Below are 17,439 nucleotides of genomic sequence, written 5' to 3' on the forward strand. Positions count from 1 at the left end.
AACGCGATAATTATTTAGATGAATTAATTACATTATAAAAATAAAAGATTATATTAAAATTTAAAATTTAAAATTTAAATATAGTAGGGAACCAAAACCATAATTTTGACATTTTTGGGATTTTGTTATTCATATGCACAAAATTTGATAATTGTTGCCTCAGATCCAAAGTAAGCCCTTTTTCAGTAAGGACAATGTGAAATTGCAGTGTTAACTCACAGTCTTACATATCCTTTTGAGAGAGAATACTTCTGCAAAAAGAAAAAGAAAGAAAAATCCGTAACACCATGTATGTAAAATCTTCTAATTCTCTTTACCCAAAATCCAACAATAATTAAAACCTCTAATTTTGTCTTTCAGTCCCTGTACTTTTTATACTTTTTATATTCAGTCCTTTGTTTTTTATTTCAATAATTTAACCTTTCTACTAGTCTAATTTAAGTCTCCAAATATAACGTTTTCTTCACTTTATTATTTAAACTTTTTTTCTCATTTTAACATATAAACTATGATTTTTGTCTATTTTATTAAAAAGATTGTCCATAAAAATGACACATGTTCCTTAAAAGAAAAAAACGACAAATGCCACATTTTTATTGCACTAAAAATCAAGTCTAACTAATATCACTATCTCATTTCAACATGTGATATCAACTTAACTTTATTTTCTAAGTAAGAACTCTGAATATCATAAGGCCACACATTAATAAAATTTAACAGAAATCTACTATTTATGTTATCAATTAGAATTGTACAGGGATTTAATTTTAAAAGTCTTAAAAGTATAGGGGCTGAGAGCAAAATTAAACCCGAGTAAAAATGAAGGAAACCCAGTTCCCCCCCCCCCCCCTCCCTGGCAATTCACTCATATATACCTCTCTTTTTTCTGTCATTGTTTGATCCCACAAAGACCTCCATTTCTTCAATTTAAAGCTTCTTATCCAATAATTGTAACACCCATGTCCCAGTAGGAGTTGTTTCCCACAAAGGGTAAATAGAAAGTGAGATAAATAGGAGGGCAAAAGAGATGGATTCAAGTAATAGCAGAAGAACAGGAGGTAAAAGCAGTGTTGTTGCAGGCTCAGTGTGGGAAACCAGGATGAAAAGTGATGAATTCAAAGGTGGGATCAAGGTCTTCAATGAAGAAGAAAACGGCAATGGTGAGGGAAACAATGCTGGTGGTAATAAAAGGTTGAGCTTGAAGAAAGGGCAAACCTTTGGGGGTGTAGGTGTTAGTGGGAAGAGAAAGACATGGAAAAGTGAAAGCTTTGAAGGGTTGGAGAAGAACCAAATTAGGGTAGCTAAAGGAAAATCCATGGAGCATTGCAAAGACTTGAGCTTGTCTGTTGATAGGATTAAGAAGGTTCCCATTCAGGTCAAGAAAGGGATTAGGGATCTTAGTAAATCTGTTGATGGAATTGAGAGAACCCCAATTCATAGTAAGAAGCTAAGATCTGATGTTGCTAAAAAGGGTGTTGAGATGAGCAGCAAAGATGGCATTGAATCAGGCGAGGGAATAGAGGGGAATTCAGTGAAGGCCTCAGCTCAATCTTGTAATGAAAATGGAAATGATGATAAAGTTTTAGTTTTTGATGATGAAAAAATTGAAGGGAGTGACAAGGACTCAAATGAAAACTTGAAGTATGAATCTGAGTGGGAGGAGCATTGCAAAGAGTTTGGTGTGTGCCAAGAAATGGTCATTTCAAGCAATGGTGATGATGAAGAAGATGAAGAAATGGAGGATGTTGGGGATGAAAAGAAAAGCTTTGATATTAAGGAAATGAATGTACCAGAGGTGGAGAAGAAGCCTAACAAAGTTCCTAATGAAATGAAGCCCAATAAAGCTGTAAATGAAGTGAAAAAGTTGCAAGAAGATAACAAGCCTAGCACAGTTACTAATGGAGTGAAGAATACTAGTCAATTCCCTAACAAAGCTGCACCATTTTCTCCAACTCTTAACAAGCAGCCACCACCAGTAGTAAAGAATGCTACCCTTTGTAAGTTTTGTGTTCCCATTTGATGCTATATTGAGATAAGCAACTCTCTTTTAGTGCTAAATGAATGTTGCTAATGACCTTATTGCTTGGAATAAATTGCAGATGACGATTACCATTATCAAAGTTTCCCCCAAACTCAGAACCAATTGCACAATTTAGGTATATTTAACTGATTCCATTCCTTGGAAACAACATCAATGAATTCCATAGCTGCAACTTTATTAAACCCTTTTCATCTTTTCAGTTGATTTAGTAATGTGGAGGGATGTATCGAAATCGGCATTAATCTTCGGGGTCGGAACATTCATCATCATTTCATCATCTTACACACAAGACCTCGACATCAGGTCTCAGAATTGTCATCCTTTTTCCTTTCTAATCTTTTTTGAGTCCATCACTAAAACTCCTCGTTCAATGTTTCAACAGCTGCATTACAGTAACTTCCTATGCGGGACTTGTTTACCTTGCTGCTATATTCCTTTACAGATCAATCATCTGCAGGTAAACACATTGCATTAGATGCCATTAATGAACAAATAAAGACCTTCTCCCCCTCCCCCCTAACTTTCTATGATAATGCAGGGGAGTTGTGGATGTAGATGAATCAAGGTGTGTGGTTGGAGAAGAAGAAGCAATTTGGGTACTTAAATTGGTTCTTCCATATTTGAACGAGTTCTTATTAAAGCTGAGAGCACTTTTTTCTGGTGATCCTTATACTACAATGAAGGTAAATTTCCCATTGTTTTTTTTCAACCATTTGGTTTTGATTTTTAAAGAAAGTTGATCAATTGGGACCATTTGCAGTTGGCAGTGCTACTATTTGTTTTGGCCAGATGTGGCAGCTCCATAACTGTCTGGAAAATGGCCAAATTGGGTAAGTTTTTTTTTTTTTTTTACCTCTTGGTTGAGATCATGAGTTTTAGGTCAAATTATATTTTGGTCCCTTTATTATACTCAAATTTGATATTTAATACTTATTAGCATAATTTGACATAATGCAATCTTCTACTTTTGCAAGAATTTGTCATATACACAACAATATGGGTGAAAAAATATTTGACATAAATTTTTATTTAAGAAAATAATAATATTTAAAATAATTATTTCTTAAAATAAATTGAAGGTAAATGCTAGATATTTAAAATAAATTATTTCTTAAAATAAAATTTAAAATTAAAACACTTAATTAATCCAGTTTATTTTGAATTTTACAGATTTTTTATTTTGTTTACTTACACCAACTGAATTGTTGACATCAACTCGGTCACACAAAGTATAATAGTATAAATATCGATAATTATAATGGTATATATTATTGAAATGGTTTTTAGGGTATTGGAGTGAATGGTTTTTTATTTAAAATCATTTCAATATTTTAATTGAAATAGTTAATTATTTTGGACGAGACATTATAAAAGTAAAAATTATGTTAAATTAAAGTATAAAGATTAAATTTAAATTTTAAGTATAATAGAGGGACGAAAGCTAAAATTTGACCTTGTAAATAAAAGCAAGTTAGACAATCATGGCTGAAGTAAATAACAACTATATAAAACAGAACAGTTAAATTGTTTCGGTGAAAACGAGATCTAAATGACTGCATGTTTTTACCTTTTTAACTGAGGCATGGTTTTGTTGTTGATTGTAGGGTTTTTTGGGGTTTTCACTGTTCCAAAAGTCTGCTCTTCTTATTCCCACCAATTAACTGCCTACGGTAAAAATTCCTATCCCAATTATCTCCCATCAATCATATATTATACACTCATGGATTGGACCCGATCGAGGTTCGATTTTAAATTTTTTTTTAGCCTGAACACATCTTAAAAACACATTTTATGGTTAAAAAAAAAAAAAGCCGGGTTAGACTAGTCTAAATTGAAAAATGTAAATTCAAGCATAATCTAAAATAAGTTGAGTTGACTGTTTGATCTATGAACACCTCTAATATAATATCATTACTCCTACATTTGTCTTTTTTCTTCATATATTGTATGTTTGATTTGATTGATCTAATTTATATTTGTGAGTTTTAACCTTGACTTGAATTTGAAAATTATTAATCAATCAATTTGAATTCAATCTTGATTTAATCATAAAAAAGTCAACAGTACCATTGAAACTGTGCAACTCAAACTTAAAACATTGCCTCAAACTTGAAAAACATTAACTCAAAACAAATTGAACTCGAAATGATCAAAATCGTGATGATTGACTCAAAAATTCTAAACCCGAACCCAAACTCAACCAAATGTTGACATGAATCCTAAGTAATTTGACCCCAAAACAAATCTGATATGATTTGATCATGTCTTCTTAGGGTAAATTTTCTTATTAATTTTCAAACAAAGTTGAACTAGTTTAAATTTTGGTTGACATCAAGTTTTAGCCTATATAAAAGAATAGAAAAAGGAAGCTATAAAAACAAAATAAATCCACACATAAAGGGACTTATATTTACGATATAAAGCTTAAAAACTGTTATAATTTTGTGATTTTAATTGAAAATCTAGGTACATCATAAAGTGAAAAGTTGAGGCATAATGTTGTAGGTCCATTATGCTTGGGAATGAAAGTTAGATGCATCAAATAGTGAACAAGTGTAGGACCTATAAAGGAGGGAAAGGCTTCATATTGGGTCATAAATTAATTTGCTGTATCCTCAAATTTGCTTAATATTAATACGACTTGGTACTTAAACTGCTTTAATATCTATATTATTTATGTTTTGTTTTTTTCATTATATTTGGTGTCATCAATTCAAATTCCAAAAACACATCAAAGTCAAAAACTATAGCATCATTTACGCTGATTTGTTAGAATTTTTGTTTTCTAACATTAACTTTTTTAACTTTTAGGGTTTAGAATTTTAAAGAATATTAAATTAATATAATAATTTTATAATCGAAGTGCTTGTGATGGTTCCTAATTTTACAGACCATGAGCAAAGTTTCACCCAATCTACATTTTTGTCTCTCCAATGTGGCCTAATTATTCAATTCAATGTTTATAAAGATTGTTTCTAATTGAAACCATTAGTTGTAACTTCTAAAAAAAAAAAAAAACCTTTAATTCAAATTTTAATGTCATATTACATAAATAATTATGCATTAACTTTATTATTGGTTTGGGTCTTTGGGAATTAGTCAAATAACTCAACCAATACTCTTAAAACTACCCAATCTTTGATGACTAAGTGTTAGTTTGATTGATATTGATATTCTTACCTGTGTAAGAGGACGTAAGTTAAAGCGCACTGAAGCGTGTTTATCTCCTTATTTAATGGTTGAAGAGGGATTATGGGAAGTTTTAGGCATTGTATAAAAAATACTATCTACTCATTTGAAACTGTTAAAAGCTTGAATTAGTTATACATTATTTAATATTTCATCTATTCTTATTTGATAACTATAGTTTTAGTTCTCTATTATACTTAAATTTTGTATTTAATTCTTTACTTTAATTTGACATCACTTAGTCCCTCTAATTTTATAACGTCATTAATTAATTCAAATCATTAGCACCATTAATTGTTCCATTTAAAATTTCGACATAGATTTTTTTTCCTTAAAATTTTTTTTTTGGGTAACAAGAAAGGATTAATAAACTAGCAGGAAATAATGGGATTCAAAAGCATATACATGTTATCCGTCCTTACATAATGACAGACTAAACAGGGAGGCCTATGAAATATCTGTGCCAACTAGGAAATCCTTCATCATACCAGCCAACGAGTGTGCGACATAATTCACCTCTCTTTGGATCTGCTAGATGGCAACATTCCAATATCGATTTTTTAACTCCCGAATTCTAAGAACCAAATCCCTGTGAGCACAACCTCTCGAGTCGCCATTGATCCCTTTAATAGCAAGTGCACAATCCATTTCCACGAAAATATCTTTCCATTGGGCATTCCATGCCATAATAAGACCGTTATAGATAGCCAAAAGTTTCGCTTGCTCCACACTACACCTGCCAATATTTCTACCAACCCCACATACCCAGTTTCCAAATCCATCTCTCGCCACTGCTATCGATGCTACTAAACTCGACGCTGGATTACAAGCCTTGCCAGTGTTCAATTTAATGGAACTCGTCGGAAGTGGATTCCATTTACGACACCTAGTTTGTCTTTCGGTATCTTTAGTGGGTGTTCAAGATAAACACTTGTGAGCTCTAACCCAACTCCAAGAAGAGTGAAGGATATGATCTTTATTGAACAGAACCTCCTAGAACACACACAAACATCTCTGTTTCCAAATCTTCCAGTAGAGTATACCAAATAGAAATTGCCAATCAAATTCTTGAAAAACTAAGCCAAATTCATTCCTCAAGTTGACTATTAACCAGTTCTTTAGCGAGTAAGACAAAAAACGACGCAGTAACCTCGAAGGAATGACCTGTTCCCAAACATCTCTTACCTTACAACAATCCCGTAAGAAATGAAGAATAGACTCATTCACACATCCGCTAAGGTCACATGAAGAAAAGTGATACGAACTCGGTTCGGTGATGATTCGAGTCGTATTAGTTGCCCAATCGAGAAATTGAGTAAGTTTGATTCGTTACAAGAAAAAGAATGAAGATGGATAGAAGATAGGTTCAAAGAATGTTTAGAAAAAAAATGGATAGGTTTAGCTGAGGCAAATATAGGGATATTTTGAAGTTGGTAATTCGGATGGAATAGTTTAGCCTTAAGGTTGAAGAGTGAACCAATATTATAGGACAATATAGACCTAAAACTTATAACAACACTTAAGGTGGATAGCAAGAGTTTGGAAGATGGATAAAGGAAACTCAGCTAAGGCAAAGGCTGAACCAACAATATAGAGATTATTGACCCAAGACTTACAAGCACTTGGATGGATAATGAAAAGTAAAATTAGCAAATAAACCTTGACCCATTATTTAAGGGGATAGGAACCAAAGGTATAATGAATGCTACACTTTGCAGTGATAAGTTCGGAAAAACAAAGGAAGAATAAGACGCCACAAGCCTAGCTTGATAAGTCAGATCAGTCCCAAAAATAACAAGGAGATTTGAACTCTCACAAGTTTAAAATATTTCATAAATTTGGCAAAAAAATAGTTTAACCAAAACAATGTTTTCTTACAAACTATTTGTAGGCATTATTATGACTATTCAGATTCAACATTCATATCAGCTATTAACAAAATATTAAAATTCAGTTATAACTCTTAATGGGTAGCCAAAGAGTCATGTCTTTTCACTTGATTCATGCATAGCTGAAAAATCATGCCTCTTCACTTGATAAAGACTTAATGGTCCATTAAATGTGCTGCTTGATGTCCCTTCATTTTCCTCTTAACCAAATGCCTTAATGCTTGTGTATTCATCTCTTAATTAGCACTATAACTAGCTTTGAGTGCATGAAATCGATCAGACTTGAAGAGTCACTATTGGTCCATTTGAAAAGTTACCATAATGAGCTTTGAGTGCTTCAATACCCACAAAAAACGTTCCAAATATGCACCAGCAATTAAGTGACCAAATGCACACTCTTTTATGCCAAAACTAGATAGCCAATTGAATGTGACAACATTTGATTTTTCTTGGCAAACAAACAGCCCTTTTGTAGCTATGTGACCAGCTTTTTGGACTTTCCTACAACAATCACACAATTAATTTATTTAAGAAAAATTAAACACACTATAACTTAAGCATTAAAAAAATAATAGCCAAATTAAATAACATACTTACATAAACAAACTCAAACATATTTAACAACTAAGATGCCTAAATGTTTGGTTTAATTAAGATGTAAACTAAATGAACAATGAATTACTTAATGCATGACTTCATTAAAGATGCAAACTTTAATTAACATGGGAGTTACATAATGCATGACTTTGTTAAATGCAGAACACATAATGCATGTCATAATTAAAAGATATAGATCAATAATACAAGACATTAATTAAAGATGCATTTAATAAATAAGACATAATTAAAGATTCATATTATAATAACTAAAGTAACTAAAATAAATAAATCAAAGTCCTTATTCCAGCAACCAAATTAACAAACTGGAACTAAAAGCTTCATGTTGCACTTGGGCCCCTCAAGTTTGGGCCAATCCCGATGTTGTCGAATTGTTTCAAAACATGATGCGTCCGGAATCGCATCATACCCTCCCTCTTGAAAACGATTTGTCCTCAAATCGGGCCACGTGCTCGTGGAAAAATTTCATCGTCACGAACACTTTTGTTCATGAACCTAACAGATTTGTTTCTAAAAACCTGATAACCACAAATGGTTCGAAAAGGAAAGATGTTATTTTCATGCCCTCCCTCTTTAGGAGGAAACCATTCCAAATTGTCATCTACACAATAATGGAAGAAATTAGTGACACTTTGAATTTTGAACAGAAAATAACTTTTCGACAACCAATCCAAACTTGGAATGCTTGAACCGATACCGGGATAAAAAATAGAAGTTGATCTCACCTTCTCATAATGAATCAAAATGTTCTTCAATGGAAACAAACCAGAATCACAAAGTATTCGAAAGATATAATCTTGGAAAACAAAATTCCATGGCTCAAGTCCCTCGAACAATAATATAAAACTATGATCATCAAGATCAAAAACATAATTGTTTCTTACCATTTCAATTTGACATGGAAATTCCTTGACTGGCAACATGGTAGGAACACGAAGCAAGCTAAAGTTATAATTATGCGAACCATGTCCAAATCTCTCAAACCATAGTATAGAACAATCTTCGGAATCAAATATTGGATTTTGCCTTTGCAAGGCAACAAAATTCTCATGTTTTTTTTTTCAAACATAATGATAAAACATCAGACAAGAAAAGATTGTTCGCACTTCTATTCATATAAAATTTATGATGCTCACCTCTGCTTAATGATAATTTAAGAAAACTTGCTCCCGGTTTAAACACATGGTTTTGATCACTTGTTCCAGCATGTAACAAATTTCGTTTTCACAAGTAAATCACACATGCCAAACAAACAAGATTTAGACACGCAAACTTTCAAACAATCAAATCTCTCGAATCTCATGCAAATATACAAAGATTTTGCACTAAGAGTTAAAGAATTCTCTATATCGTCACGATCAAATAGATTGAGTGTTTCACATGAAAACCCTTTATCAAACATGATCAAATTTTGTGGACGTCGAGTTAATCTCACTTCACTAACAGACTTGCCAACAGAGTACAAATCATGAGAAAAACTCTTCATGCCACTAGTTGGAGCAAAATCATTAACAATCAGAAAATGACAGTTAATCAAATCAAGGTGAGGAGTTCTTTCAAAAACTAAGTCTTCAGCAATTTTCTCAACAACATTCAAATGTGATTGCCGTGATTCAATGGCTAAAAACTCTTTATCTTGCTTACCTTTAGGCGCTTGTGGTTTGATTTCATTTTTAACCTTACCTTTCTCGATCAAATGAAATCGTCTCTTATCAAGAAGGTGATGAAGTTGAAGCTTGTCAATCAAGTCTTTAGATACCTGAAAATAAGATGTAATATGAGAACAACTCGAATATGGGTTAGTAAAAACATTTCTCACTTTCTCTTGACCACAATCTTTTTTTTTTCAATCGTCTCTTTTGAAGACTTGTTCTCACTTTTTATTTCATTTTCATCTTCAACAATGTCACTCTTTCTTTTCTTTCTCCAATCTCTTTCTTCTTTTCAATTTTCTTTTCGTTCTCACATTGTTTTTCAATCTCAACTCATTTTGCTTTCTCTCACTCTCTTTTTCTTTTTCAATTTCTTTTTCTTTTATTTTTTTTCAATTTCATTCCATATTCTCTCATTTTCTTTTATTAGCATTTCTTGTCTCTCCTTTCTTTTTAATTTTTTTTTCTTTCAACCTTTCATTACAAGATGGAGATAATACAAAAGAATCAGAACGATAGACTTTTTGTTGGAAAGAAGTGGAAGAATCTTCATATAAATCACGATCATTTCTTCGTAAATAAGCCTCCATGGACAAATACTTATACAAAACACGTTCACTTCTTTGTAAGGACTTATCCGTAGATGAATACATTAAGGCACTTGAAGAAAAATTTCTACCTTCTTGTTGGTAGCCTCGAAAAGTTTCAAACTTGTGGTTTGCTTCATATCGACTTGACTTCCTTGATGAATGAGAATCTTGATATGAGTCTCTTCCCACATAGTCATTGGATGTTTGTCTCCGTAACCATCTTGTTTTCAACCTTTGATTTGGAGAAATTTGTTCTCATTGGGCTTTTACTCACTGGCCCCGCTCTTCGGCACAAACTAATCGTTCTTGTAGGAGTTTTATTTTTCTATCGAACGATCGGTCCATCTCTTTCATCAAATCTTGAATTTCAAATTCTGAAAACTCTTCTCAAAACATGATTTATTGATGGAAAAGAAAAGAGTTTAAAGATAAAAATGAGTACCTTACCAATACAAACCTCACGTTTCACTCGCAAAGAAAATCAGTCCACTCCACTCATGTTTGCACTCAAGATTGGCTTTTCAGCACTCTAATGATCTCACAACTCACTCTTGCCTTTTTCTGCTCACTTCTTCTCTCTAATTTCTCAATGGACTACTTAGACAAATCAACAATCATTGTGGAATCGGCTTGCAATTTTGATGTTCGATTTTAGGTAGGAAATGATGTTAGGACAAAAGGTAGGCTAGAAAAACAAATATGGAAATGTTTAAGTGTGGCCAAATGATAGGTAATGAATGGATTGAGTCGGACAGCAAATGCACTTCCAAGCTAGCTTTTTTTTTTTTTAATTTCCAATGAATTTGTATTCCTAAAAACTGATATTTCACACTTTGAACTTCAATGGATATTGAAATTTTTTTTGATTTTTTTTTTCAAATTACAATACCGTAATGCTGAAAACGTCAATACTTACTTTAATTTCATTAGCTTTGATACCAAATGATATGAACTTGGTTCGATGATGATTTGAGTCATATTAGTTGCCTAATTGAGAAATTGAGTAAGTTTGATTCGTTACAAGAAAAAGGCTGAAGATGGATAGAAGATAGGTTCAAAGAATGTTTAGAAAAAAAAATGGATAGGTTTAACTAAGGCAAATATAGGTATATTTTGAAGTTGGCAATTCAGATGGAATAGTTTAGGCTTAAGGTTGAAGAGTGAACCAATACTATAGGACAGTATTGATCCGAAACTTATAACAACACTTAAGGTGGATAGCAAGAGTTTGGAAGATGGATAGAGGAAACTCGGCTAACGCAAAGGCTGAACCAACAATATAGAGATTGTTGACCCAAGACTTACAAGCACTTAGATGGATAATGAAAAGTAAAATCAGCAAATAAACCTTGACCCATTATCTAACGAGATAGGAACCAAAGGTAAAACTAATGCCACACTTTGCAGTGATAAGTTTGGAAAAACAAAAGGAGGATAAGACGTCACAAGCCTAGCTTGATAAGTCAGATTAGTCCCAAAAAGAATAAGGAGATTTGAACTCTCAAAAGTTTCAAATATTTCATAAATTTAGCAAAAAAATAGTCTAACCAAAACAATATTTTCTTACAAGCTATTTATAGGCATTATTATGACTATTCAAATTCAACATTCATATCAGCTATTAACAAAATATTAAAATTCAGTTATAATCTTAATGGGCAGCCAAAGAGTCATGTCTTTTCACTTGATTCATGCATAACTGAAAAATCATGCCTCTTCACTTGATGAAAGCTTAATGGTCCATTAAATGTACTCCTTGATGTCCCTTCATTTTCTCCTTAACCAAATGCCTTAATGCTTGTGTATTCATCTCTTAATTGGCACCATAACTAGCTTTGAGTGCATGAAACCGATCAGACTTGAAGAGCCACTATTGGTCCATTTGAAAAGTCACCATAATGAGCTTTGAGTGCTCCAATACCCACAAAAAAGTTCCAAATATGCACCAGCAATTAAGTGACCAAATGCACACTTTTTTATGCCAAAACTAGACAATCAATTGAATGTGACAGCATTTGATTTTTCTTGCCAAACGAATAGCCTTTTTGTAGCTATGTGACTAGCCTTTTGGACTTTCCTACAACAATCACACAATCAATTTATTTAAGAAAAATTAAACACACTATAACTTAAGCATTAAAAAAAATTAACAGCCAAATTAAATAACATACTTATATAAACAAACTCAAACATATTTAACAACTAAGATGCCTAAATGTTTGGTTTAATTAAGATGTAAACTAAATGAATAATGTATTACTTAATGCATGACTTCATTAAAAGATGCAAACTTTAATTAACATGGGAGTTACATAATGCATGACTTTATTAAATGCAGAACACATAATGCATGTCATAATTAAAAGATGTATATCAATAATGCAAGGCATTAATTAAAGATGCATTTAATAAACAAGACATAATTAAAGAATCATATTATAATAACTAAAGTAACTAAAATAAATAAATCAAAGTCCTTATTCCAACAATTCAAGCTTGTTTATTAGAGAAGAAAAAAAACCCCAACTTGAGAAGAAACGAGTCGTATTGATCTATAAGACTTTTGAGACCTAGGCCTTCATCAGAAAGAGGTTGGCAATAATCATTCCATTTAACTAGAGATGGCTTCTGACTTGTAGTGGATCTCCCCCAAATGAACCCTCGAGCAATCTTCTCAATCTCTTTACAAACAGAAATAGGGATCTTAACAAATTGTATGAAATAGTTAGGGATCGATAGCAAGACTGACCGTGCCAAAGTGACTCGACCTGCCATTGGAAGCATCTGAGCATCCTAACTATCCAACTTCCTCCGAACCTTTTCAACAACAAACTTGAAGGTGCTCATTGTAACTCTTCGATAAAATTATAAGAACTAAATTTCAAATTTAAAACCAACCAATATCTTTTGAAAGCGTTAAATTGTTGAATTAACTATATATCATTTAAAATTTCATCTGATCATTATAGTTTTAGTCCCCTTATTATACTTAAAATTTGGATTTCATCTTTATACTTTAATTAGGTATAATTTAATCCTTCTATTTTTACAATGTCATTTGTTAGTCCAAATGATTAACTATGTCAACTGTTCCATTTAAAATGCCAACATGGATTTCCTTCCCTTAAAATCCCCCTCCAACTCATTGTGCGAATAATTATAAGGACTCAATCCTAAATTTAAGATTAAGTGATACTTTAAACTACCTAATGTTTTGAAACTGTTAAAAGGCTTGAACTAACTATTTATTATTTAATATGTCATCTATTCTTATTTGACCATTATAGTTTGTCCCCCTACAATACTTAAATTTTGGATTTAGTCCTTATACTCTCATTTGGATAATTTTAGTCTCTCAATTTTTATAATGTCGTTAGTTAGTCCAAATAGTTAACACGGTTAACTGTTGACATGGATTCCCCCCCCCCTAAAAGCCTCTTTTCAACTCATTGTGCTGAGAATTACAAGGACTAAATGTCAACTTTAAACATAGTAGAAGGACCTAAACCATATTTGAATTATTTTTAATATAAAATTCAAAATAATCTCATTATTATTATTTAAAAAATTTATGTGAAATATGAAGGAAAATTTTGGATTGGACGCATTGAAGATGCATGGGAGACATGCACACATAAAAAAGCAGTGGCAGTGGCCATCTTCACCCTGGTTTGGAACCTATCTTCAATTGTTGCTCGCATTTGGGCTGGTAAGCAAATTGACACAACTTCACTGTTTTGGTCTATTTGTAGTTTTTGTCCCTATACTATACTTAATTTAGCATAATTTGATCTTTCTACTACCATTAATGTTATGCCTTAGTCTAAATCGCTAATACCATTAAAAATTTCTGGTAATTGGTTTATAGGATTTTCTTTAAAAATCCAAAATTCAAAAGTCTAAATCGCTAATATATGATTTGGAATGCAGTTTTTTAATTTTAAAAATCGAAATCAAACTTGATAAGGAATTTTGGTGAAGATGTTAATGGTTTAGATTAAGGAATAATATTAATAATGGTAAAAAATTAAATTATGTGGCTAAATCTTCAAATTTAATATAAAGACAAAAACTATAATTTCACACCACTTTTTTTTAACTAATCTCTAAAACTAACAACATAATTGAGTTGAGGTATGCTCAAATATTGATAAGTTCGAGGTCAACGTAAAATTTGAACTTAATTTTTAAGTTCAACCTCAGATCGAGCTGCTCAAATTTAAGTTTGATTAAGTTAATTTATCAATTTTCATATTTAATTTTGAGCTCGAACATGATTAAATTTATTTGTATACAAACTCGATCTTGTTCCTACTTAAGCTCTTTCTATAAAATAACGATAAACATGTAATTTTTCATAATATAAAAATATATTATAATGAAAAGATTAATTAGATTATCAATTCTTTTAAATTGAGTATTATAATGTTCGTGCTTGAGCTTGAGTTGATAATTATTATTTAAAATTGTGTAGCTTTCATGCTATTTGTGGCCTTCCGATACTATCAACAAAAAATGGTGGGCGAGGAGGATTGGGTGGAGGCTGAAACTGGGCATACCAATGGAGAATCATACCAAGCACCACCAAATCCAATGGAAAAAAGACTAAGACATGGTGTTGTTGGGCCATCTAAAATGCTACCAAATAAATTAAAGAAAAGATCCTAATATATATATATATATATATATATCACACGTCACAACATGTTTTGGACACTTTCTTCTTTGCTTCACTTCATTTTTTTGATATATAAAGTTTTATAGTGAGTAACTTTTCTCTTTTGTTTTGGTTTAAGTTACTTTACTAGCTAACAAGTGTATGCAGGTAGGGGTTTTGGCAAATTATATTATATCCCTAAAATTAAAAATTAAAAATATTAATTTAATGAGATTTAAATCATATTTTTCTTATATAAATTTACTTTTATCCATAATTCATTCCCACCTTTAAATTAGAAGACAATATATTATATCAATAAAATATCCATGTGTAAAATTTTCATATATTTGTGATATTTGGAAAACAAGATGACCTCAAAACATCTTTTATTGTAATTATCCTCATATGAGATACATTCACATAAGAAGTAATTGGAATTCAAGTTGAACAAGAATTTTCTGAATTCATTAGATGAATCATCAAGAAATTCAACACAAAAATTGACTACTTTGTCTCATCTGAAACAACTGTTGTTTAGTATGTCAAATGAGCTTCTGCCATGTCCCCTAAGAAATCCAAGCAAAAATATTGCTTTAAAGGTCAAATTTAGGTTTGGTCCCTCTACTATACTCATATTTAGATTTTATACTTGTTCTTTATTTTTTTTGGTTTGAACAAGGTATCTTTTATGCCCAATTTACAATCCATGAAAACTAATCCTTTTAGGATTTACTATTGCCACTTCCAAAAGCGTCACTTTTAGAGTTTGAACCTAAGTTCATGAAATTGGAAGTGCAATGACCACAACCCCAACACTTGTTAGTATCCCTATATTTTAATTTAGCATAATTAGTACTATTTTTATAATTCCATAGATTAATCTAAGTAGTTAACAAAATTAACTATTTTAATTAATGTGAACATAAATTTTCTTAAAACACCTTTCTCATTTATCATGCTAAAATGTTTGGTATTGGACAGATGTTTCAAAGAAAAATCTATGTTTTAGTTAAATACTTTGGAGTAATTAATTACATCATAAAACTAGATAAAGATTAAATTTCAAATTTAAACATAAAAGGATTAAAACAAAATTTAACCTATTTGAAATTAATATAATCATACATAGTTGACATTTATATATATGCATGCATGATTGAGATATTTACCTACTTAATTAGGCTTCTTTCATCATTCTTTTGCCCATAGTGTACTGATTAAGGTGATTGAGCTTGTCATCACAATGGTTTTCAGCATTTATCTATAAAACAATTATTATTATTATTATTATTATTATTATTATTATTATTATTATTCAAATAATAAATGTAATAAAAAAAGCCAAAAATGGTGGTGTTTGATATCAAGTGGATGGTTTATTTTGTCTCTTCGATCCTTCGAATTACTATTGTGTGGCTCTCATTTTCCTCTTTCAATACTTATTTATTTTAATCAATATATATAATGTCTTGATAATGTAAAGAGGTTAATATCTTGAGTCTAACACTTTTTTTAATATGATATTTCTAATTTTTTTATTAATGATGTGGTACTTGTATTTGGTAAAATTTATATATTTTGGTATCTAAATAACAATGTTAATTTTTAGTATTTAATTAGAGTTTAGTTTGATTCGATGAAAATTCATAATTAACTAATAATATTAGCAATTAACTTTCATCAAATCAATCCTAAAACTTAAAAAAATCATAGCCATCAAACTGTACTAAATGAATTAATTACAAAACTAAATAAATTCATAGTTAACATTGAATATATTCTATTAACAAAATCATTAAAATTCAAACATAATAATATTAGTTATTAATTTTCATCAAATTAACCTAAAGTTTGAATTAAAAATTTAAAATTAACATTGTTACTTTGGGGTATAAAAATAAAAATAAAAACATAATTACCACATTAAAATGTATTAAATTTACATAAAAAATTTATTAAGTCAATATTTAATTATATAAGATATCAATGGTTACACATTGTCTAAAATTTCAAGTCACATCACTTATTAAGTCTAATGATTTGTAGTTTTATACTGTTTCATATTATTTTTATTATTAATAATTTAATAATATGACGGTTGATTTTATTAATATAATTATATTTACCATACATGTAGATTTTCAAACTGATTCGATATCTATATCATATTGATATGAAATATTATATATTAATTTTTATTGAAGGGTTAAAAGTTCTTGCATAAAGAAAATAGTTATAAAATTTTAATTTACATCAAATTTCACATGTATAATCTATATAAATAAAATATGAAATATGAAAGTTGGATCGTTATCATTTTAAACCTGTATTAAATGTCTCGCTCCCATTATAATTATTACTTTAACTTTTTTATATTTTATATAATCTTTAAATAAATCATAAAATATATACACCCATTTTTTATCACTTGAGGAACAAATTAAAAAATAACTTTTTACATAAAATATTTTAAAAAACTTTTAATTGAAAAAAGAGAGTATATTTTGAAACTAAACTTACGGTATCAGGTGTATAAGGACTTATTACGTTGTTGTTTTGTCATAATCTGATGGGGACTGTCACTAATTATAACTTGTTAATTGTCATTTATATGTCACTCCCAAACTCCCAATTTTAATGAAAGAAAAAAGTCAAAAACTATTTAATCAATTAAGGTGCGATATATTCCACCGTGTGAACCATCCTCATTTGAGGCGTTGAAAGGTTGGTGAGCAATACGAGGTGTGCTGATCCGTCCATTATGCCATGCGTTATAAAATGATACCTACAAATTTGGTGG

At 30.6% G+C, this 17,439-nt stretch overlaps 1 protein-coding gene across 1 annotated transcript; it reads left to right on the forward strand.

The window, feature by feature from the left end:
• The first annotated feature begins 848 nt into the window (after positions 1–848).
• Positions 849–14,750, forward strand: LOC108486335 (reticulon-like protein B21). Its single transcript, XM_017790338.2, has 9 exons — positions 849–1,997; positions 2,100–2,156; positions 2,242–2,344; positions 2,424–2,498; positions 2,580–2,724; positions 2,802–2,871; positions 3,646–3,711; positions 13,566–13,688; positions 14,454–14,750. Exons 1-9 carry the CDS (start codon positions 1,028–1,030, stop codon positions 14,645–14,647), a joined length of 1,803 nt encoding a protein of 600 aa, XP_017645827.1. The 5' UTR covers positions 849–1,027; the 3' UTR covers positions 14,648–14,750.
• The last annotated feature ends 2,689 nt before the right edge of the window (positions 14,751–17,439 follow it).

Source organism: Gossypium arboreum, chromosome 6, assembly GCF_025698485.1.
Source record: "Gossypium arboreum isolate Shixiya-1 chromosome 6, ASM2569848v2, whole genome shotgun sequence".
Classification (NCBI taxonomy): Eukaryota; Viridiplantae; Streptophyta; class Magnoliopsida; order Malvales; family Malvaceae; genus Gossypium; species Gossypium arboreum.

What these genes read in the sequence shown, in the direction of transcription:
- LOC108486335 (XM_017790338.2), top strand. Translation starts at nt 1,028, where the DNA reads ATGGATTCAAGTAATAGCAGAAGAACAGGAGGTAAAAGCAGTGTTGTT. An exon ending in TACAGATCAATCATCTGCAG is followed by an intron (nt 2,499 to 2,579) that starts GTAAACACATTG and finishes ATGATAATGCAG; the next exon opens with GGGAGTTGTGGATGTAGATG. An exon ending in ATCCTTATACTACAATGAAG is followed by an intron (nt 2,725 to 2,801) that starts GTAAATTTCCCA and finishes GACCATTTGCAG; the next exon opens with TTGGCAGTGCTACTATTTGT.